Raw genomic sequence first — 24,605 nt, 5'->3', positions numbered from 1 at the left:
AACCAGAGGTCAGTGATTTTTTGCATACCATTCTTGACCTGCTGCAGCAGCTAGAGCCCGCCCCACACCTGTTCTTGGTTTATGTACTGTAAAAGGTGGCAATAAGGCGCCAAGCCATTAAGCAGAAACAGCAGCTTCTCTTTTGATTTTTATGCTGAACTGCAAATCCTCTCACTTTTTACTTCTAATACGTGAAGTTGGTTTACCACTAGGAGTTGGATACTTCAAAGAATTGACTGATTATTATTATTATTATTATTTATCTTTTAATTGTTTAATTATAGAAATAATTCCATTACAATTCAAATTACATTTTCTAATGTGTAAAGTAAAGGTAATGATAAAATGTATTTTAAATAAGTGATAATACGAAATTTATTAGGAATGCTGTTCCCGCTAATCTGTACCACACATGTTTTCGAATCAGAAATACTAATACTAGGTAAGCCCTTGGTTTGACTCTATGTATGTTAATTAAATTGAATATTAGAGTTTAAGTGTAATGGCAATAATCAAATGTGTAAAGCCAGGTACACACTGGAGCAGTATCGGCCATATATGTAGTTTCCGGCCGAATGGGAACAACATATCGGCTCAGTGTGTACGGCCAATCTGCGCACTCCCGTGGTCGTTAGGCATATCTTCTGGTCGGCCATGCTGCAAAGCCAACTGGATGATATCGCATGCGACGCAGTGTAATGTACTGGGGAACGGAACGAGGGATCGTTCCATTCTTCATTACATCATTCTGATGTGTACAGTCAGGTGCATAAATATTGGAACATTGACAGAATTTTCATATTTTGTCCTCTGATGGGTTTGTTTTGATTTTTCAGCCTAATGATGGCTTGCTTCACTGATAGTGACAGCTCTTTGGATCTCATATTGAGAGTCGACAGCAACTGATTCCAAATGCAAATGTCACACCTAGAATCAAGTCCAGACCTTTTACCTGCTTAATTGATAATGAAATAACGAGGGAATAGCCCACACCTGTCCATGAAATAGCTTTTGAGTTGATAGTCCCATTACTTTTGGCCCCTTAAAAAGTGGGAGGCACATATAGAAACCGTTGTAATTCCTACACCGTTCACCTGATTTGGATGTAATTACCCTCAAATTAAATCTGAAAGTCTGCAGTTAATGCACATCTTGTTTGTTTTCATTTCAAAGCCATTGTGGTGGTGAATAGAGGCCAAAATATGAAAATTCTGTCAATGTCCCAATATTTATGGACCTGACTGTGTATGTGTGTGTGTGTGTGTGTGTGTGTGTATATATATATATATATATATATATATATATATATATAATGGAATAATTAATTTGTCTGTCTGTCCGGTTATTCATTTGGACACCCCTGCACCAATTGGGATGACACCAAAGCGTGGTGGTCCAGCTGGATCCTGGCCAGGTTTTAGAGGGGTTAGAGACCCGGTCAGACCTCATGTTGATGTACACTTGGCAGAACTTTGCCCCGGGGGAGCCTGTTCTGGGCCTTCCACTGGATGGATTTGGACAACATCACATAATAAACCTTAATAACTTGAAGATTTCAATCCGGGGAACGCAGGGTGCTTCAGCTAGTATATATGGAAATGAAACGTCAGAATAAATGTTTTGTGCAGTCCTTTAAGTGCCGCCTGCAGCCTGGATATATTGCGGTGAGATTGGTTTACCCAAGGGAGGGCACCCAGGTAAGTAAAAGTTCCTCTACATGGTGGATTTCCATGTCTTTTGTGTGTGTGTGTATGTATATGATCCCCGTGCTGGGAGACTTTGCTAAAAACTGGTCAAACTGGTTTTATTATCCCACATCCCAAATTCCCTTCTGGACACATTTTGTCTGCAAGGATCTCTGTATGAGAGAATAAGAATTCAGAATTCTTTGTTCCTGATCCTGCCTAGCAAGTTACTACTGAAAGAGTACCCCTTGGAAAACCTTGGAAGTGTTGTCGTTTTGGGTTAATCTGAAAATTGAAAGTACCACCTGGACATCAGATAAGCTATTAATTGTTTAATTTTTAGTACACACATTACCTATTTTGAGCACAAGTTTATTTTATCTTAAAATACTACACTATTAGGCGCACATCTCATTATTTTTCAGCACTTTGTTCTCCGATTGCCACACGGATTATTGAGTACTGGCAGCAACTCAGCTTTGGATGAGTGGTTAATACTGTAGATGGAGAGAGAAATTGCAATAGCAATTTACTCACACAGTTTTTAATAGTGATGCAAAATGGAGGGGTTATTTATGATTAAGAATGGAGCATTGGAATTAATGATGGAGGGGACCAGCAGCGACAACTTACCTGTCTGGCTGTGCACATGCACATTGTCGCAATCCCACGTATAAGTACAAATTAGCAAACTGGCTGGCTTCTAGGGACTTCATTAGCTGCAGTCCCTACTAGCTTGTAAGGGCTGCCATAATAACAGGAAGTGGCGTCCCTTGGGAAGCGCTCTCTCTGCTATTGCAGTCTGGACTGGCAGTCCCAGGAGGAGAAAACACATTCCCCCTGGGACTGCCTGTTCGGCTGTGATTAGCAGAGAGCACTCTCATTGGGAAGTCACTGCCACTGCTAGGCAGTCCCTACGCGTGGCAGATTTTACTGGGGGGCTGCAGCCCCTAAATTAAATCCACGACATGAGGGGACAATGATTGGGGATAGAAGACTTAATGAGGATGAGGGTGTTAATGATGACTCTTGAAATGGGTTTTATATATTGTTATTATAACGATGAAGGTGTGATTATGTGGCAGCATGATGATAAGTACTGTAGACAACATATTAATAATGTTGGATGAGACCTGTTGATAGGGGTTTGTGAGGAGAAGTGGATGATGAAGGTGTAAATAGGATGGAGAAAGAGATTCAGTGGGTTGCAATGATGCTGAGGAGGGCTGGGGGGTCGGTGTAAATGTAATATAGGAGCAAGAGGGAGCATAGACTTTAGGTGGAGAAAAAGGAGTGAGCTGTAGATAGAAGGGCTAGAAAAGTGTTATGATATGTCTGTAAGAGGGGTGAGCTGTTTCTAAAAAGAGTCAGTTTAGTACTGGGTGTAAAGCACTACTGTATTACATTAAGTACACGTAGGCTGAGATGTATCTATATAGCATAAAATAAAGTCCCTGGTAGGCGTCTGTCTGTTTGTTTGGGCTAATCTCGGGAACCACTGGACAGATATTGATGAAGTTTACACTATCCTATAGAGCATTTGTCGAAGAAGGTTGGTGTATGAAACATTAATGTATTACAAAAGGGAGCCGAGCAGTGACGATTTTAGTGAAGCAAGTTCAAAACAAAACGACTCTGAGCGCTTTCTTAGATTACGCTGCCTAAACCGTTGAAGATATATCACAACGATGGTTTTTATTTTACACCATGTAGAGACTGATATGTACACATGTCCACGTACATTTGTTATCCGTGTACTGCAAGTCGTACTACACATTATGCGTGAGAGCCATGTGACTCGGTAGTGCTGAGCGTCTTTTTGTGCAACTTTTTACCTTCAAATGCTTCTTATTCACACAGTTATGCGAATAGGATGCACAAACAGCTTCTGCTGAGTGCAGCATGCCTATATTCTGTGTTCAACAGCGAGTGTATCTGCATGCGAAATGCTACATTACAGTGTCAGGAGCTGCGACACTATAACATAGCCTTTCGCATGTCAGCGGCTATGACTCTTTAACGTAGCATTTCGCATGTCAGATGCTGTGACAATGTAACATAACCTTTCGTAACAGCAGCTGCGACACTTTAACGTAGCATTTCGCATGTCCAGCGGCTGTGACACTGTAACGTAGCCTTTCGCATGTCAGCAGCTGCGACACTGTAACATAGTTTTGCATGCATATACACCCGCAGTTGCACACAGAATATTGGCATGCCACATATCATTTTAATCAGCAGAAGCTATTTGTGCATCCTATTCACATCATTCTGCAAATAAGAAGCATTTAAGGTAGAAAGTCGCACGAAAAGACGCTCGGCGCTACCTAGTCATGCAACGGCATAGCGCGACTAGAAGGGCTGTTTAACGCGCAAGGAGGCTAGATGTATGAGGACACATCTGTATTATCCGGTTTCCCCAGATAAATTGATGTAAGCCTTGTTTACTGATACAAAATGTTAGTTTTTCCTTTTTTTACCCTTCCTATTTCATTTATGTGAAAAACGATTCTTTAACTTCAAACAAGGTCGAATTCCCAGTAAGTGTCTGCTTTGGCATAACAATAAATAAAGCACAGGGACAGGCACTTAACGTGGCAGGAGTTGACTTATGTGGAGACTGTTTTTCTCTTGGACAACTTTACATGACGTTTTTGTGTGTCACGTTAAAATGAAATCTTTTCGTGTTGACCTCAGGCAGAAAAACCGCTAATGTTGTCTACAAGGCATTCTTATCAGACCTCGGTACAAAAGACTTTTGCCGTGAATGCAAAATTGCTCCTGTGCGAAGCCGGGGCAGGTCTCTAGTTGTCTATAGTGTACAGTAAGTCTGTTCTCCTTTTCTGTGCCTGTGAACAAAACCTTACTTTTTGGTAACGCAGCAGTTCCAATTTAATTTGTTTGAAGAACGCTTGCAGGCTTTTGTGTCTTCACCAATGTGGATGTTTTCATGAGAATTATTTCTTATTCTTCATTTTTTTTTTTATAACAGGACACAGTTTGACATCAGAAGAGAAAATTGAACTTCTTGCCACGACAGCTTCAATATATGTAGCTTCACAGATCAGATCACGGCACTTTCTGAATAACCCAAGGTTTGTTTTAGCATATTCATGAATATTTGATACTTACTGAAATGTGGTGGCTCATTGTTTTTTCAGACTCTGTATACGTATGCTAGCACCAGGTGCAGCTCACGGTGCAGGCTGACAGGGCACTCGCCAGAGCTGTACTGGGCTGGGGATGCAGCCGCACTTCTCCAGTCACCACCCAGATATAAAGGAAGAAGGCCTCTTCCTCTCACTACCTGAATGTCTCTGATATTTAAAAACCCAACTTCCTTCTGCAGGCAAAAACGGGGGTACCTATAGTGATCCCCCATGTCTGGACATCTTTAGGAGGGTCCTAGGATGATTTCCCGAAATTTCCAGTTTTTTTCGCCGATCCAAGTTTCACCGGTTCCCGTTTTTCGCCTACTTTGAAATTGAATACAGGGAATAGCAGGCACGCGTGCGATACTTTTCTGCCTGGAAAACAGGCGAAGGAGGAGAAAAGTGCAGCAGGCGAAAAGTACAGACTTTTTTGCCTCAAATTGAATACGGGCCCCAGTGTAGATATGTTCTGTTTTTTTTTTTGTTTTGTTTTTTATTTATATCTCTAAAGTGATATAAAATATAATCTAATATAGTTTCCACCTCAAGTAATTGCAAGATAAAAAAAATTCTCACATTGTGAATTCTTCTAAACATATCCTTGGTTTAGTAATAGTAAGGGGCAGATTCAATTAGCCAGGGTAAAATCTTTATTTACTGCAGCTTGATTTAGCGTTCTAATCACGCTGTTTATTTGATTACCGCATGCATGCACTCTCCTACTTAATGTACAATTCAATTTGAATGGGTAATCCTTGCATTCGTGTGATCATTCTGGCTGGTAATACCCACGTTACGTGCAGGGAAAAAATGGGTAAATCAGCCGTTACCCCCAAATAAGTGTAAATAGATATTGGATAACAGCATATAAGTATTTTGGAGGCCAAAAGCAAAGTATTTGGGGCTCTTAAAAGTTGTCAAAGAGCTGATTTCTGCATTTTTTTAATAACCGTAAAAAAAATGACAGAAAGCTAGTGTTTTTCAGCAAATAAACTCCCCTACATTAATTGGGGTACATAAAAATGTCAAAGTTATTTTTTGTGTCATTATAAGCCACTTTTTAAATATTGTTGTAAAACACCTGTAACTCCCACCTGCAAGCTTAAAAATACCTGTCCCATCAATACAGCACCCCCGTATGCCTGTCCTACATCTTTAAAATGTCACCCCAAAAATTACTTCTCATTATTAAGCTAACTAAAAACTACCAAATGCCTAATTAATCATTTGGGGAGTTGTGCCAGGGGTTCTGAACCAAGTCCCAAATGTTTTACCTTAAAATAGGGATTTTCCCCAACTTTTTACCTGCTCAGGGGTTGCGAAGAAAAAGCTGAGTTAAATCCTATGAAAAGTTAACGCGTGCTAATTTGCACAGCTAATTGTATAGCAAAATAATTGTGCCCAGTTAAACTTACCTGCTTTAACCTGTGTTAGCAGGATACTTTTGCAGCTAATTGAATCCCCCCCCCCTGTATTCAATTGGCGGCTAAAATGGGCATTTTTCACAAAAAAACAGCAATATCTTTGGCAAAAAAAAATCGGCAACCAGGCGAAAATGGAGAAAAAACTGGGGAAAAGTTTTTTCCATCCCAGGCCAGGAGAAAAAAAAAAGCAAATTCCCTATTTTTGGCTAAAAATGTGGGGATTTCTTTCAGAACCGTTTGGACATCCTCCCTAATGATAAATTACCCTAAAAATGTATCGGAAGTTGGGTACTTTGTCGAAAAAAAACTGCGCAAAATTAGGGTGAAATTTTTTTTTTTTAAATGATAGAAAGCTAATTTTTTTTCCAGGAAATTACTGTTCCACGTAAACTGGGGGTATGTTAAAATGGGTGCAAGTATATTTTCGTGTCGTAAAAATGCAATTTTAAAAACCGTAAAAGAAAAAAACAGCTGCGACCGCATGCAATGTTTAAAACACTTGATGCATCCATACCGCCCCCCGAAAAATCAGACCCAATACGTTAAAACCACTTTCAACTATTTTTTTTACGCAACTTACGTATAATGTTGGGGTAAGTTATCATTAGGGGGTGTCCAAAGGGTTCTGAAATAAATCCCCACATTTTTAGGCAAAAATAGGGATTTTGCATTTTTTTCTCCCAGTCTGGGATGGAGAAAACGTTTCTCCAGTTTTTTTACGCCTGTTTGCTGTTTGTTTTTGTTGCTAAATGAATACGGCTGCTAGTATGGCTCTATTATCCAAAATGCTTGGGTCAGAAGATTTTCTGGATAAAGTTTGTTTTTCCACACTATCAATCATTTGGGTTCTGTCTGGGGACCCCTGTTAACACACTCTTCTCTGCTTCTGTTCATCTCTAACTTATTTTTCTCGATTTGTCTTGTATGTTAATTAAATTGACCTATTTGCTCCTCCAAACCACTGACCCAACCTCACTAATCACACACGCTGATCCAAGCCACCTTACATACAGCTAACACTGTCCCAGCCCCACTGCTGCTACAACATTCTCAAGCAGGGTCTCTGCAGCTGGAGAGCCACCACTTGCCGGCTGTGGTGAGCCTATATTTTTGTTTCTCTTTTAAAAGTCAAATAAATTAAACACAATTACAATTTCAAAATACTACCATCTGGAAGCCTTCTTTGTCTGAAATAATAGCATTAAAAATAAAAACACATTTTTATCATGAGTAAATAGAAATAGTAACTTGCTTATTTTTTGACTTGCTGAACTAATTGCATTGCAAAGAAATTCAGTTACTCCAACCAGACTTTCTTACCCCTTCTCTTTGTTCTGGTGAATAACTTGTGTAAAAGAGAGGCTTTCCTTTCTCATCCTATGCAAAATAACTGTTCAGTAACATGTGTCTCTTTTTTTCGGTGGAAGCATACCTGAATACAGGGGAAGTGTGTTAAGATTTTACACCTTCCAATGAACTTAGGTACAGTACTCATTTCTAAACAATGCTTATTTTAGCTCATCTGTAATTAGAAGTATATCAACAGAGCTTTTTTACAAGGTCCACAGTCCATTCTTAGTATAAGTAGAGTGGTTTTGTGTGTGTCTGTTAAACGTGATCTGGTAGTGACTATGGATGATAATCTTGATGGGACCTGATCTTCACCTGGTTTGTGGGAATACAGGTTAATAATAGTAGTGTGGAATATGTTGCACACCCTTTTGTAGAAAGGACTAGTAGGAGACTCTGGGCCTGATTCAGAGCCGAACGCTCTGACCAGAGCGCTCGCTCTGAATCAGTGCCCTCCTCCATGAAAATGGAGCGGCCTCCTGGCCGCTCGCATATCTGTGGGTGACCACCCACAGCATATGCGAGCGACCATCGGGCTTGCGACGGAGACCCTGTTGTAGGGTCTCGCTGCCGCAAGCCCTGGAGTGATTTTGGCTCTATCAGAGCCAAAATCACTCCCACTGACATCACTAGTGATGTCAGTGGGGCCGGCTTCAGACGGTAGGCGTTCCCATGGGAACGCCTCCGTCTGACAGGCACGCCCCCGGCACGCCCACCAAAGGGGGTGTGCTGTCAATCAACATCGACAGCACGCCCCCTTTGGTGCGAGACCCGGAGCGACGGAGAGCTCGTCGCTCGCCGGGTCTCGTGCATGCGCACAACGGAGCTCCCTCCATCGTGCGCATGCGCAGTGGGGGAACATCGACCTGCTTGCGAGCGTCCTGCGCTCGCGAGCGGGTCTGAATGACCCCCTCTATTCCTATCACAGAAGAGGCTACACGAATGGGCAATATTGTAAAAGTAGGAGATTTTAATCACCTGAATTTGATTGGTGTAACTGCACTGCTCAGCAACTCAGCAGGAAGATAACTTGATGCTGGAAAGTACTGGGCAAGAAATGATGCTCTGTTGCATCTACCGATCTTATTGGAAATGTCCAATTTAAGGAGAACCTGAAGAACAGGGTTCAAAATTTAGTGTACATTGATTTAAGCTATAAGAGAGAAATTTGTTTATCTGTAAGAAGGCTTATCTCCCTATTCTGATTCTGCACAAGTGATAAGTATGGTTTTCTATTGCCGCTAATTACAGCAATGGGGAAAAAAAAACCTTTTATTCTTAATATATCGCTGAGGAAGCTGAGCAAAAAAAGCTTGACTTCACCTGGCCAGTTTCCAGGGATATGTCCTCCCATGTTGCCGGCTCGTGCATGCATTGTACATTTCAAAGCCTGGTGAACCACTTTAGTTGTTGAAAATGTTCTAAAAGAAGAAATCCATCTTTTTCCTGGCAGGGAAAAATATAGCGACTGTGTTCCTTTGATTGATAGGGAGAAAACCTAAATTTTCACCAGACAGAGGGATTTTTACTGTTTAATAAATCGGCCTGACAGACTCCGATGTATTGTGAAGACTTAAGGTGCCTACACACATGGTGATATTTTACCCGATCTGGCCGCTTCCGACATATTGGAACGACAGATCGTGTAAAATATACCCAAATTGTGAGTCCCCACTCACGATCACGATGCACGTCCCCGCAGGTCGCACATCGCATCTTCAGATCTGCCATGCTGTAGAGCAGATCTGACAATCTCAAGTCACGATGCACTGGATAGTTCACGATAGATTGTGTGTCAAATTGGCAGCTTTTTTAGACCAAATCGTGCCCACAACTTCCTGGGGAGAGTTCAGGGGGAAATCGTACACATCGTGGGATTGTGAGCACATCGCTATGTGTGTAGGCACCTTAAGTTGTATATTTACTAAAGTGAGAGTTTTTAGAAGTGGAGATGTTGCCCCATAGCTAACCAATCAGATTCTACTCTTAATTTTTCTAGCGCCTTCTAGTAGGTAATAGATAGAATCTGATTGGTTGCTATGGGCAACTTCTCCACTTCTTAAAACTCTCACTTTAGTAAATATACCACTAACAGTACATGAACAAAAATTAAAGATTTGTAAAAGAAGGAATGGATTAAACAAAGAGAGCAAAAAATCTATTTAATTCAGGCGTAAATGAAAAATCATTAGACTTAAAGAGTGGAAAAAAAGAGTAGCAATCTGAACCTGCTAAATTAAAAAGCTAAATCAGTTTGCCAGAGAGGAACGGTACTCCCCCTCCCAAACAAAAAAATAGTAGTAATATGTGAAGGATTGAACATGTTGATTCCCTACAAAATGAAAATGAGGTGTTGGCCACAACAAAGTTTCCTCTGGAGTTCATATGTTGTAAATGAATGCTACCTACATGCACCATTCCAAACATAACAATGTAGCTAACCGATATTATAGTACAAAACAATGATTAGATTATATTAATATGAGTAAAAAATCTGGACTAGATGCATACATATTCAAGCTCTCAGAATACAGTTTTTTGTAAACCTCTATTTCTAATGTGTTAAATTCTCTACTTGTACGGCAACAATGCATTGGGGAAAAGCAAATAATGAATAAAATAAATAAAGCAAATGTGACACCTGTGTTTAAAAGAAAATAGATAACTATAGATGAGATAATATTTTGTACCCATCATTCATTGGGTCACTAGTTATTGTGCCCAGTGTTGCAGGTTTGTTTTTTTTTCTCCCCTCCCCGATCTTCCTCTCACTCATCTCTCCCTATCTGTTCTTTCTGTCTCCCTCACTCCCCGTCTCCCTGTTATCTCCCCTCCCCCCATCTCTGACCGTATCCCTCCTTGTCTGTCATATGTGTCCTCTTCCTCTTGTCTCCTGGTCTCTCATCTATGTCCTTTCTTCTCTCCATCTTTGTCTCTCATCTCTGTTCCCCATCTCCTTGTCTATCATTGCTGTCCCCCTCAACCCCCCCCTTTCTCTTATCTCCATCGCCCACACCCCCCGGCATGACATGTTAATGGGAGGGGCTGCTGTCACAACGGGTGTGAGTGCTGCCCATTTAACAGTAACTGTGAGGACTTGGCGCATGAGCACCTACAACAGCAAGGTTACAAAGAAGACCACCCACTTGCTGTGACGTGCATCCCAACCAATTGCTGTGGCAGCCGCTCCTACCGCCTGTTCTCCCAGTCCTCACTGTTGCTGTTACGGGTAGGGGTGGCCATCGGTGGGTTAACCTTGATGGTATGAAACCTTTGAAAGGGAAACCATTGATGGCTTACCCAGCAATGTTCATCCCTGCTCTATTACTCACCGGGCAGTGGGCCAATCCGAGGTAACAGTGGGGCATCGCCTGTCACATTGGTGGGGGAGGGGGGCAGATCTGATCTCCGTGTAGAAAGAAAAAAACATATAGGATCTCTGCCATTGATGACAAACCCATATACCATTGGTGGTTATCCATCATTGATCGATTGCTACTCCTAGTTATGGGGGCGCTCAAACCTGGTGTGATGGCCACTCATCCTACCTCTTGTGCCAGTTGTGAGGGGGAAGGGTGGAAGTGGGGCCAAATGGACGTTAGGGAGTTTATAGTATTATATAAGTGCCAGGTTATTGTCTACTCCCTGCGTGAGAAAGTGTGTGTGGCAGCTGTGTTTGTCAATCAGAGGACAGATTTCCTCTGACAGTTCCCCCCACCCATTGGCTATGCTGCCAGAAAGGGGCAGGACGGTAGGCATAAGATTAGCGACATATTATATCCTTTCTTCAAGCACACTCCTTGAAAGACCTGAAATGCCGCGGTGCCCGCTACCAACACAAATGTAGACAAGCAAAGTGCGGCACTCGGCAGAATAAGACACAAGTCGTGGGTTCCTTAGTTAAGCAACGTTTTGGGCTTTACTTGCCGGTCTTCAGGCTACACATACTAGTAAATTATTAGACATTGATAGCAGTTGTCCATACATTAACCAGACTCTTTTTATACATGGAATACGGGTCCTGCGTTGGTATCAATGTTGTTTAACTTATAAATTATAAATTAATGGATCTGTGTCTTTTTATATTGTATGAAGCTCCTCTTCTGGTGTCTGGTCATAGTGAGTCCTCTGTCTATGGATGATCCCCCTACCCTGTGTTATTTTACATACATGTAAATTTATTTCTCCTACTCATGGTAAACCAGATGACAGTGGAGTGTGGTAGCTGTAAACAGGATTCATGACATCCAGTCCCTGCACCCTGTAACCCTTGCACCCCACTTCTCCTACAATCTACCCACCTCTTAGTGAAGTGGGCAGAATAAGGAGAATTTTCTTGCGGACTGGCGGGTCTGCGAGTAGAGGGCGTGACCTAATGACAGGATTCTATGAGAATCGCGTCACTTGGCCCCGCCCCTTATTTAAATAGGTGCCGTTTGCTGCAAATTCCCATGAGGGGGGGGGGCTTAATTACACAATCTGTCCGGCCCCGCCTCCAACACCTCCCACCTGTTTCTCCTCCCCGGTAGCACTCAAATGTCGGGTAGTATGATGTTTTGTCAAAGGCAAGAACATACAGCATTTGCTGTTGTCCATCAAATTGTTTATAGGTTACATGTATCATAGAGGGTCACTTTAAAGCTGTAACACACACCAATCCTAAGGACACTTGTAGAATGTAAATATATTTTGAATGAAAGTACTAGTTTACTGTTACATTGAAAGTACACTGGTTTATTATTAAAATAGTCTTTAAAAGGCTTTCTTGTCATTTGTGCACACCTCTCAACAGCCTGAACCGCTCTCCCTCTATTATTAATTCCACATCTTGTATTTTATTTTTATCAGTGAGTAGTCTTCAGCCATTGCTTGTGTGTGTCTCTATTGCTATAACAAGTAGAAAATTGGGAGTAAAAAAAAAAGATAAATATGTGTGATAAATAGTAAAATTAACACGAAATAGGAAAGCTGGTCTTCACTTTTGTTCATTTTTGTTTTTTGCAATTCAAATTTTACAATGAGATACATTAGAATTGAACAACTTTAGTTAGACGTTCCTAAATAAATAGTCACCAACATTCTCTCAATCTTGCTTGATACAGATGAGCAAATGAAAATACAGCCAGTATTACAGAATTGAAGCTAGCTGGTTTTGCTTCAGTCTATTTTCATTTTAAGCCAAGTGGGTGTAACCAAATGACTATACAGGTGTGGCTACATCATACTATCTCATGGGCCTACTAATGTAATGTTTGCCTTTCTGAATCCAATTACCCACAGAACTTCCTATGCTATGCTTACGTTGGCCATAATCTGTATTTCCCTTATTTCTTCATGGGATTTGTTCTTTCATCTTTTATTAGACTTGGCAAAAATGGACCTGCATTACTCGAAAAGTAACACTCGTGCTCCAAATAGTTTTGTCATAATATGTGATATCTGAATGTGGCACAGGCTTTGTATATGATTATAGTTTTAATACCTTGTTTTCAGGATTACGCAAAGTATAGTTTACAAGGCCATATAACTTGTTATGGTCTTGTACTTATCTGGTTTTGGTCTGGATGTATGGGTGTTGTCTGTATAAAGACCATGGATAACGCTCACTACCTAGCAGAAATTATTACTTTCACTCCTTGCTGAAGTTAAGCAAACTCTGGTGGTTAATGTTTCTTTTTTTAATGTTATTATTGGATTCAACGCTGTTTTACATACATTTGAAGAGAAGGGAAAGTAAGGGAGGAGAGAACAGGACAGTACATTGATCTATTCACATGCTCTTTGTAGAAGTAATTAAACTATATACAATGTGAGTACAAATGCGGGTATTAGTACATGTATGTGTCATTGATACATGATTTGTTTCATAGTACAATGAAGTGCCAAAAGTCATGGGATAGCAGTATGCTAAGGTAATGGTGGGTGGCGTCACCGTACCGTGACGTCTTGGAAATGCCCAGATCTGCATCAGTTGTAACCTGCCATCTCATGAGTCAGTTTGAACACTGGCTAGGCTGCTCATGGCAAGGTCATGTGAATTATCAGAGTTCCAAGGGGGTATTATATTGGGCGCTTGACTTGTGGGATATTCTATTTCCAAAGTTGTGCGGATATTCAACATTCCTCAATCTACAGTGTCCTGTGTGTACCATACCTCATGGAAGGTATTACCACACATCGTGGGCAGCGCAGTGGCTGGCTACAGGTGCTTAATGAATTGACCAGGGTAACAGACAAGCGATACTGTATCAAATCAAATCACATCCACATTCAATACAGGAGGTACCAGACACACATCCCGCAGGTTAGTGCAGCATTCTTTAACTTCCATGGTATATGGAAGCAGAAGACCCACCCGAGTGCTCCTGTTAACACTAGACACCAGACACTGCGCCTCACCTGGGCTCGTGATATCGCTAATTGGACCCTAGAGGACTGGCAACGTGGCGTGGCGTGGTTCGATGAGTCACGGTTCCAGTTGTTTTCGAGCTGATGGAAAGGTTCGGGTGTGGCGCAGACCCTATGAGGCCATGGACTCCAGTTGTCATCAAGGCACCATGCAGGCTGGTAGTGGCTCCATAATGGTGTGGGGTGCATTCACAAGGCATTGGGTCCACTGGTCCGCCTGAAGACATCATTGACCGGTAACGGCTACGTTGAATTGCTTGATGACCACTTGCAACCCTTTATGGACTTCATGAACCCCAACAATGATGGAATATTCCAGTGGGATAATACTGTGTCATCGGCCCCAAGTTGTCCAGAATTGGTTCGAGGAGCATTCTGGAGAGTTCCGACGAATGGTGTGGCCTCCACGTTTGCCCAACATGAACGCAATCGAGCATTTATGGAACGTGGTGGAGAGGTCCACTCGCGCCCAAGATACTGCACCTACAAATAGAGCTGTGGGAAGCTATCCAACGGGAATCTGTATGATTTACGTCCGGCGGTTTTAATACCGACAGCGGCTGCCCGACATGGGTGAAAATCCCGTTCGTCCCGAAGGTAAGTATAGACTAACCTAATTCCCTTCCCTAACCCTCCTTAGGAGTGCCTAACCCTAACCTTCCCCCCAGTGCCTAACCCTAATCCCCCCTCTAAGTGCCTAAACCTAGCCCCCCCTTCCCCGCTGCCTAAACATAAGTCCCTCGGGGGGGTGCCTAACCCTAAGTCCTCCCCGGGGGTGCCTAATCTTAAGTCCCCCCCGGGGGTGCCTATCCCTAACCCTCCCTCCCCCTAGCCTAACCCTAACCTCCCGGGTGGGTGCCTAACCCTAAGTCCCCCCTTCGGGAGCCCTAAACCTAACCCTCCCCCACCCCCGCGGCTGTCCGTACCCAGCATCCCTTCGATCGGGATGCCGGGTGCCGGTCTCCCGGCATCGGTAAACTGACAGGCGTCTAGATTTAGACGCCTGTCTTTTAACCCTCACCGGGATAAAGCAGTCGGGAAGCCAGCTGTCGGGATTAGGTCCGCCGGCTTCCCGACTGCATACCATCCAACGCCATGGGTCAACATCTCTCCAGAGGTCTTCCATCCACTTGTGAAATCAATGCCACGTCGAGTTGCTGCACTTCACCGAGCTAGAGGGGGTTCTACATGATACTAGGCATCTATCCAATGAATTTTAGCACTTCGGTGTATAAGGAGTAAATATGTGATACAATAATAACAATATGCCAATTGAAATTTCCATTATATTTATATATACTTGCGCGCACACACACACACACACACACATATATATATTTTATTTTTATTTATAAGACACTGCAGAACATTGAAAGAGAACAAAGATATTCGTAATGTGGACATACAAAGAGAGATTGGAAGCATTATCAGTATATAAATAACAATCATCGACAAATACCAGACCGTCGGCGCTTAGTAGTTTCACAAAATACGATAAAAAGAAGTCCTTTGTTGTTGTTTGTTTCGTTTGTCTCTCCACAGGTGGTCCATATGTAAATAGATTATAGATAAAAAAAAAACTATTGGTATCATATTGGAAAGCACTCAGATTATCTTTTCAATATCCCATAGAGACAATATTCATCTGTAAGTGTTAATTCTGTGTTAATTCATCTGGACGTCCATGTATAGTGGTGACCAGGAGCGCTTCTGCACATCTGGGAGTCTGTCTAAAGGTGCATATCCACTACATGAGAGTGGAACGACTGTACGATTACAACATTGTAACATCACTCTGGTGATATAGAGGTGGAGAAGCACTAATGGTGACCAAAATTCTATGGATTTTGTGGATTTAAAAGAACCTGATTGGTGTAAGCATACATGTGTCCTCCAATTAGCACTAAAGGAATCGGCATGCCCTCCAAATTCAGAGATATTTGTTGCATGCATTGTTTGCTGTTTTGAGAGTAATAGTTGGAACCAGCATTTGGAGGGCATGCTTATTCCTATAGTGCTAATTGGAGGTCCCAGGGGTGACTCCCAGGTAAGCTGGCTCTCAATTTGGATATATTTCTGTATGTGCCTTTACTATGAGGCCTTACAATAGACAATTACATGGCCCAGAGTGGGTACTGTTATTATGCAGTTAGGGACCACCTGTATCAGAGAAGCCGTGAAGTTGGCCTGGTGGCTTACCATATATTTGCAAATGCATGCAACACACATCTCTGAATTTCTATCACCATATAGTTTTGTGCAGGTACAACTTAAACCGCACATCCACTAGGCGACTAGGGAAAGACAGTATGATTACAACATAATCGTACCGTCATTCCCCTGCAGTGCCTACACTGAACGATTAGTCATTCAGTGTAGGCACCCTCCCTCAACCCAAACATGGCCAATCTGTCGTTATCGGCAGATTGACCGGCATGTTCGGGCGATGATTGATGTTGGAAACGACCAGTGGGAGCATGCATCACTGGTAGTTTGCGACATTGTAGTCCAGGATTTGTGCATGATTAATGAGCGATTGCACGATTACGATGTTGTAATCGTGCAATCGCTCATTAAAGGTGTACATCCACTAGGCGATATTAGTGTGCTGGGGGACACCCCCCTTTCTGTTCTTTTTGTTTAGCATGACCTCTCCCTTTCATGCACCTGAAGAGTATTGCCAAATTGATATCTTGGTATCAGTATTTATTAACGATTTGGGGTGGTATGTGGTAGTCTGTGTGATCTTCATTTGGCTTGGGGAAACTGCTAGAAGTGCTTCCTTTATAGAGGGGGGGGAGGGGGTCTCTATATTTAAAGGAGTGTAAAGCTAAACTGACAGGATATTTTATTATCCCTAATCCCCAATCTGTCGTTATCGGCAGATTGACCAGCATGTTCGGGTGATGAAGGAGGAGGACCCTCTAGACCAGGTACACAGTCTGTTCTAGAGGGTCAGTCCAGTTAGCCGAGAATGGTGCGAGTTGCCATTGCCACGGTGTTAAAATGCTGACAACGGAATCACATCTGTCACTCCTTGCGGCCCACTCTCATCTCAAATTTGCTCAGTTGTGAGTGAATTCAGGCTGCCGTAAAGTGAGGCTTTTGCCGCGCTACCTCACAACCGCGATGGATTTGCAGCTAATTGGATTGACACCTAGGTGCTTTGCCAGGTTGAGACTATTTAAAGGTTTGCTCATTCTCAACTGGGACATCTTATTTACAGTTAGTTCATGCACATAATTAAGACTGAGAGCTGTATCCCTAAATTGTTCTAGATAGGTTTCAAAATAATTTGCAGTGGCGGTATACAAGGCCGTAACTAGGATGGTGCGACATGTGCCATGGCGCAGGGTACTGCAAGGCAAAGGGCACCTCTTGGGCCTGTCAATTTTCAGTTTATAATCATTCTTACTCATAGCTTCCTTTTCTTTTATCCTTGGCATCCCCTGGCTGCCCCCATCTCCTCCCTGGCTAACTTCCCCTCCATCTTATCACATCCCCAAGCATCTATCACCTCTCACATGACAGTTAGACACTTTACACACAGAGCGATCTGCCCCACAATTTCTGATGGCATCCCTGAACACTGCCATTGATTCCCGACCCTGGTGGTACCAGCTAACCTCCGGTACCTGTGCTGGTGAATTCAGAAGCCAGTGCAGTATACATAGTTATACAGCCATGGAGCACCTTGCCATAAGGCAAAAGTGACAACTAAGAATGGTACCAAAACATCCTCCAAGAGCAACTTCTCCCAACCATCCAAGAACAGTTTGGTGATGAACAATGCCTTTTCCAGCATGATGGCGCACCTTGCCATAAGGCAATAGTGATAACCAAGTGGCTCGGGGAACAAAACATTGAAATTTTGGGTCCATGGCCAGGAAACGCCCCAGACCTTAATCCCATTGAGAACTTGTGGTCAGTTCTTAAGAGGTGGGTGGACAAACAAAAACCCGCAAATTCTGACAAACTCCAAGCATTGATTAAGCAAGAATGGGTGGCCATCAGTCAGTATGTGGCCCAGAAGTTGATTGACAGCATGCCAGGGCGAATTGTAGAGGTCTTGAAAAATGGATTCAGTATGTCATTTAACCCTTGCCGGGATTAGACAGTCGGGAAGCCGACGGTCGGAATTCCGTCCATCGGCTTCCCGACCGCTTCCCTGAAAAAGAAGGGTCAACACTGCAAATATTGACTTTGCATAAACTTAACGTAATTGTCAATAAAAGCCTTTGACACTTATGAAATGCTTGTAATTTTACTTCAGTTTACCATAGTAACTTCTGATAAACATGTCTAAAAACACTGAACCAGCAAACTTTGTGAAAACCAATACTTGTGTCATTCTCAAAACTTGCCGCTGATGTTTGCTGCATAGAAAATACAAGTAGTACTCTTTCTATACCTTCAGTCGGTGATCTACACTGTCAGCTTCAGGCTTAAGCACGGCTGTTCTGATGGACAAATCCTGCTGCACGCTTCTTATGTCCCTATTTGGGAAATGGGGGGGATGGGGGGTGCCAATGCTCTTTCTGGTCCAGGGCATCACAAAGTCTAGTTACGGCTCTGGCGGTATATAATGTATCATAGAAAGCCCTAACTTTGGCATTAGTCTGCCACAATGTCTTGATTGCCAAGAATAGAGGAAATAGTTCATTACACATTCAGGGCAAACATGTCCAAATTTCTATCATTCTGGATCTAGAACAGGCAGAACAGACATGATATAGATCATTCATCTTTTAGGCATTGCATAGGTCTCTGCGTTGCACCCATTAATTATTTCGTATTACTGAGCAAAACAATTAAAATATCCAACTAATAAATCCCTAGCAACTGCAGATCTTTGGTATGATCGCTTTGGCAGCATCCCAGGTCATGTGGATGGGCTGCATTACTGGTAAAAGAATTTGTTGTATTTGAAAGTTACATTCGGTGTACTGTCGGAAAACATATCCAAAAAGGGTTGATCCTCCAACTTCCAGTAGATGTGTTAGAATTAGAATCAAATTTTATCGTGAGTGTTAAATGGTCAGATATCTGAGGTAATAAAGCTGAGCAACAAGTCATCAGAGGCATATCCCAGATACATTCTAGTAACTGCATAAAAATGTCCATAACATAAAGTTTGTTCTAAAGGATCTACTATTTCTAGATGCTGCATAAAGGAATAAAGTCATGCCTTGACCATAATGCTTTGCATGTGTTGTCTCTCCATGCAACTGTATAGAAATCTCTAAGCCTTATTGATGAAGGGTGGGGAAACTCAGCAGTAAATTCAACACATTTATCCAGAATCTTCAGATCACATGGTTGAGAAACATATAATAAACTGCAGCAATGCATAACAGTCATATACAATCAGTTGCATAAATATTGGGACATAAATATTGGGAATTGAGCATGCATTTCACTTGATGAAGACAAAACTGAAGGTAAAATGCCCCAAGAACAAGCAGGAACTGAAGACATTTGCAGTAGAGGCCTGGCAGAGCATCACCAGGGATGAAACCCAGCGTCTGGTGATGTCTATCCGTTCCAGACTTCAGGCTGTAATTGCCTGCAAAGGATTTGCAACAAAGTATTAAAAAGTGAAAGTTAGATTTAGGATTGTTTAGTTTGTCCCATTACTTTTGGCCCCTTAAAAAGTGGGAGGCACATATAGAAACCGTTGTAATTCCTACACCGTTCACCTGATTTGGATGTACTTACCCTCAAATTAAATCTGATAGTCTGCAGTTAAAGCACATCTTGTTTGTTTAATTTCAAAGCCATTGTGGTGGTGAATAGAGGCCAAAATATGAAAATTCTGTCAATGTCCCAATATTTATGCACCTGACTGTATTTACAATATTCATCTATGGTGCACTTAAGCTCTAAATGTCTTTTTAACCAGTATAGCGATTCTCTTTCAGTAAGTGAGGTGCAGGGCCCTTTATGGATTTAATGAAGGGTCTGACAAATATTGTTTAAAAAATTGAAGCACTAATGATTTTTTGATTTTACCATTTAGACCTATAACTTTCTAAGACACAATATTTACTTGGGATCCCTGCTGGTTCCTCACTGTTGCTTTATCACCAGCCATGTATGATCAATATTCACACATTTGACCCAACAAAAGTCCCACGTTATTAGTTTTATGTTATTTAAATAAAAATGTAACATGATCAAAAACCCATAGTTTATATTTACCTATAGTACATAGTGATGGCATTGTGCATGTACATGATGGAAAAGAGAGAAATGAAATGAAGGAAAAGAAATCAGAAAGCACATTTTTGTATGTTAAATAAAAATCCTAAACCATACTGAACTAGCCAGACCTAAGCTATCTGTTGGCCACCAAGAACTAGGTAGACTTTTATTCCTGAATGATTACAAAATGTATGTCCAATTAATCATGCAATAAACTATATGCAACTATGCTCTTGTATAATAGCATAATATGAAGAGGTAGTGTGCTTATTTCATGGTTATCAGATACACCATCTAATCCTGAGTTTTACAACCAAGGACTATAGTTCATACTCAACGATACTACAGAAAATTGGTGCAGGCTGCCGCTGTCAGGAGAGTCTCCTATTAGTACAGACATGCAGCATAGACAAACATCAGGGTGTTCTTAGTTTACTTTAGGGATGTGCAGGCTCGGTTCTACTCGGTTCCGTTCGTTTTTTTTTTTTATTTTTCATTGTCAATATATCCTTCTGGCAGTATGCAGCATATCATCCCGATCTGTATAACCGATCCTTTCAATAAAACTATAGGATTGGTGAGTTTGGCAGGGACTTGCCAAATAATGTTTTCATAAACACTTCAGGTTTTTGTTACTACATAATTTTGTTTTAAGCAGTCCAACATTCTAATCATTTTCAAACTCCTTTGTCTATGCTTGTCTAACATGCAGTATATACATTTTGTATGACGATCACTTCAGGTTCCAAAGGTTACAACATGTCTTCAGCTGATCACAGGCATATAGTGTGTTCAGTAAAAACAATTGGCGTGCATATACAAGGTTGTAACCATCGCAAGATGTGTTCAGGTCTGTACCAGTAGCATTTGTGCCATATTTACATTAGATACTACCTGTTGCCCTTGGCTTCGCCCACAATGAGTTAACGTCTGCTAACATTTTTATTTTTTAATTTGAGGTGTTCTAGTTGTGTTACTTTGCTTAGGAGCCCTGTCGTGGGAGTTGCCAACGTGACTAGCAGCGCTATACAGACTAGTAGCAGCAGTGCCTCCACTCACACCAATGTCACGGTGTGCCCTGTGCCCATACTGCTACAGTATGTAGCCTTTACTATTCAGGTGAACGCAGGCCCAAAGCACTTCTCTCCCCACCCCTTACCGGCCACGTGCATGGTGCCGCACCTATCTCTTGCATTGATGATGTCAATAAATTTTGTCTTTATTATTGTTCAGCTCTAACTTGACGGATCGAGATGAAACAAAGTGCAGGTTATTTATAGGAGATTCCACTACACAATGCTGCAGTTTTAAGTGCCAACTTGGAACAAACAGACACAACATTCTTATTATATTAGTATAGATACAGTACACTTACACCCATGTTTTAATCAGTAATTTTACTGTCAAAATAAATATTTGCTATGATGTTTAAATAAATTTCCTTCTCTAATGCATCAGATACAACTCTAAGAAATGTTTTTCCCTTTGTTTCCCTAAAACACCTGGGCGCGCACACAGTACGTTATCTATGCTACAAACTACAAAGAAAGGACTTACCAGTGTCAGCAGCCCACTGGCAATCAGTCAGAACAGTGCTGGTGACTGTCATCATCTGTATTTGTAGCTGCTCTCAACAACCTGTGAATAATATGGCTTACACAGATGTACCTGCATCTCTATGCTGGTCTGCATGTGTTCACAATTGCTTGAACATGCCCTTTCTATACTCTGTTAATGTTAGAACGCCCCTTCCTTGTCCCTCTTCTCCAGCTGCAGACGAATGTAAGTTCCAAAATCACACAAATCTGTATAAACTTATACAGATGTGTCCTCATACACTATTGCTGCAGTCCCAGCTTGCGCCAAGCAGTTTTTTCACATCTTTTCACGTGAAAATGTGCATTAGTTGCAAACTGATGTGACAAACTGCTTCAGGAGACTGCACTGATTAATTTGATATGTGACACTTGTATACCTGTGAGTCTGAGGGGTCTATTTATCAAGCAGTGAAAAGTGTGGAGAAGTGGACCAGTGGAGAAATTGCCCATAGCAACCAATCCGCTTTCAAATAACATTTATCAAGTACAGTCTATTAATTAATCGGTAGGAGCTGATTGGTTGCTATGGGCAACTTCTCCACTGGTCCACTTCTCCACGCTTTTCATTGCTTGATAAACAGACCCCCGAATCTGTAGTTACAGCATACTTGCCAACTCTCTCTGATTGTCAGGGAGACTCCCTGAAATAGTAGCAATCTCCCTGACTCCCTGAAGAGTCTAGTAATCTCCCTGATTGCATCTTACCCCCATTATGAAGCTGTTTTATTTATATATATATATATATATATATAAATAAAATATATATTTTAAAACGAGATATATATACATTCAAATCGGATCATTAGTATAATTTCCCTGCAGTGGTTATAAGGCACAATGATCCCTATGGCTATATGCATTTTCTAAAAAGTATCAGTGTGTTTTCATCAAAAAGTAGATCTTACTAACTGCTTTGGGTCTCGTTTACATTTGGATGTAAATCAGGTTTATGACACCTCTCAGATGTAACAGTACATGTTCACTTTACCGCTGCGCTCATAGGTGTTGCTATCACAATCTCCCTGAAATGCATTTTCAAAAGTAGGCAAGTATGAATTACAGTATTCAGTAGAGCGTTTTAGCATTTTGCCATAGCTGACATGTTAAGTTCTGCTGTGTTTCCATCCTTTTCAGCCAGGGCCTCAATTTAAGCAGCGGTCCCAGAAATTGTGTTGTTGCAGCAGTTGCTTCCAAGTTTACCTACCAAATTTTCCAAATTTTACTCTGGCTGCCACACTTATGAATGGCAAGTATTCCCAGAAGTCTATTAAGCAATGTTGATGCTTCAGAAGGCATTGTTAATGCTTTCATTCAGTAGCATGAAAGTATTGCCAGGGAGTCCTAGTGCCAATGTGTATTTCCCTCAAAGCTTCATTATGTGACCTGTGTTGGGCAAAAGCTGACTGACGGGTCGCTGTAATATTAAACTTGAAATTGTTCTGTGATTCTGCATGTGATGTACTGTATGTCATGAAGATGGTCAGTATGTTATAGAACCATTACTTCTCGGCTGGGAGTTATGACCTGACCCACCTGGTGCAGTATAGGACTGGTGAATAATAAAGGAAGTCTCGCCACTTGCTTAAGGGCAACGCTTTCTTCCCAGGTGCTGTAAGTTACTGACATAGTAAATTAGCTCCCAGTCTGTTGGCGCTAACCTGACCCTACCATATACAAACTGATAACTCTGATTGGAATCAAACCTATGACCACAGCAGTAGACAGCCTCTATGGAAGTCTATGCTAACCACTGTGCTGCCTCTAGTCATCTTCACAACCCCATATAGAGTCAGGGACGTATCTATAATGGGTGCAGGGGGGCCCCACACTGCACACCCTGCCCCCATAGTATTATTTACCTCTCCGGAGTCCCACGTCAGCACGGGGGTCCGGCGCTGTAAGAATGATTGGAAAATGGCCGCCGCAGCCATTTTCCCGGTGACCTGCGCATATTCTATAGACTCTGGGCGCACTCTAGTGCCCAGAGTTATAACTCTGGCGCTGGCCGCGCACAGCTCAGTGTGCTGCCGGCCGCTGGACAAAGAGGAGGGGGCCCGTGTCGGAGACTGCACACATGCCCCCTCTTCTCTAGAAATGTCCCTTTATAGAGTTTTATATGTTAGGCTGTAATTTCAACAAAATTTCTTTAATTAGGAATGTGTACTACAATTTGTACCAGATATCTACTGGTGAGGAGTCTCAGCGTCACAACTCCCAACTTACCAGAAATTAACTTTAGTGTCACGCTAATTCTTTTCCAACGTTGTGATATTTAAGGATATCACTTTATTATTCACAAGATAAAGAATCTGTGTAAGATGGGCAGGATTCATTTTGAATACTGGTCATAATTATGGACCTCAGTCTGTAATGCTGGCCATATACCAGCTCAATTTTGGGCTGATTGCCCGATTTTCGACGAGTCTTACGATGTATCCTGTATTTTTGGAGTAAAATACGATCCGATGCGCACTCCCGCAGCTCCTATAAATGGATCGTATGATCAGATGTGCAGCACATATGTTCCATCCTATCGTGTGCAGATCGTACCATTTATTTTGTGCATGTGATGCATCGTGCATCCATTTAAGTAATTTCAATGACTTTCTCCCTGATGAGCACTTGAGGCACACGATCGATCGTTCCACAGATCGTGTGCTAAGAAAAACAATAAATATGCCGGCGGGACTGCCAGGGAGCTCCCGGGAGTCGGATGGTGAATCTGATGCTGGTCGCGCAGGTGTATGGCCAGCATAAGAGTGTCATCTTTAAAGAGGTGCAAAC

General features: G+C 41.9%; 1 protein-coding gene across 1 annotated transcript in view; it reads left to right on the top strand.

The window, feature by feature from the left end:
• The window catches only part of PCCA (propionyl-CoA carboxylase subunit alpha), a 578,198-nt gene that overhangs the window by 299,872 nt on the left and 253,721 nt on the right, over positions 1 to 24,605 (top strand). The window contains exon 18 of the mRNA XM_088458152.1: positions 4,678 to 4,780. Within this exon, the coding sequence (XP_088314278.1) occupies positions 4,678 to 4,780 (103 nt within the window). The remainder of the gene's footprint in view (positions 1 to 4,677; positions 4,781 to 24,605) is intronic.

The sequence above is a fragment of the Taudactylus pleione genome, unplaced genomic scaffold (assembly GCF_031769625.1).
Source record: "Taudactylus pleione unplaced genomic scaffold, aTauple2 ptg000041l, whole genome shotgun sequence".
Classification (NCBI taxonomy): Eukaryota; Metazoa; Chordata; class Amphibia; order Anura; family Myobatrachidae; genus Taudactylus; species Taudactylus pleione.
Note: the sequence above shows the minus strand (reverse complement) of the source record. Positions and strands in the feature narration are given on the sequence as shown.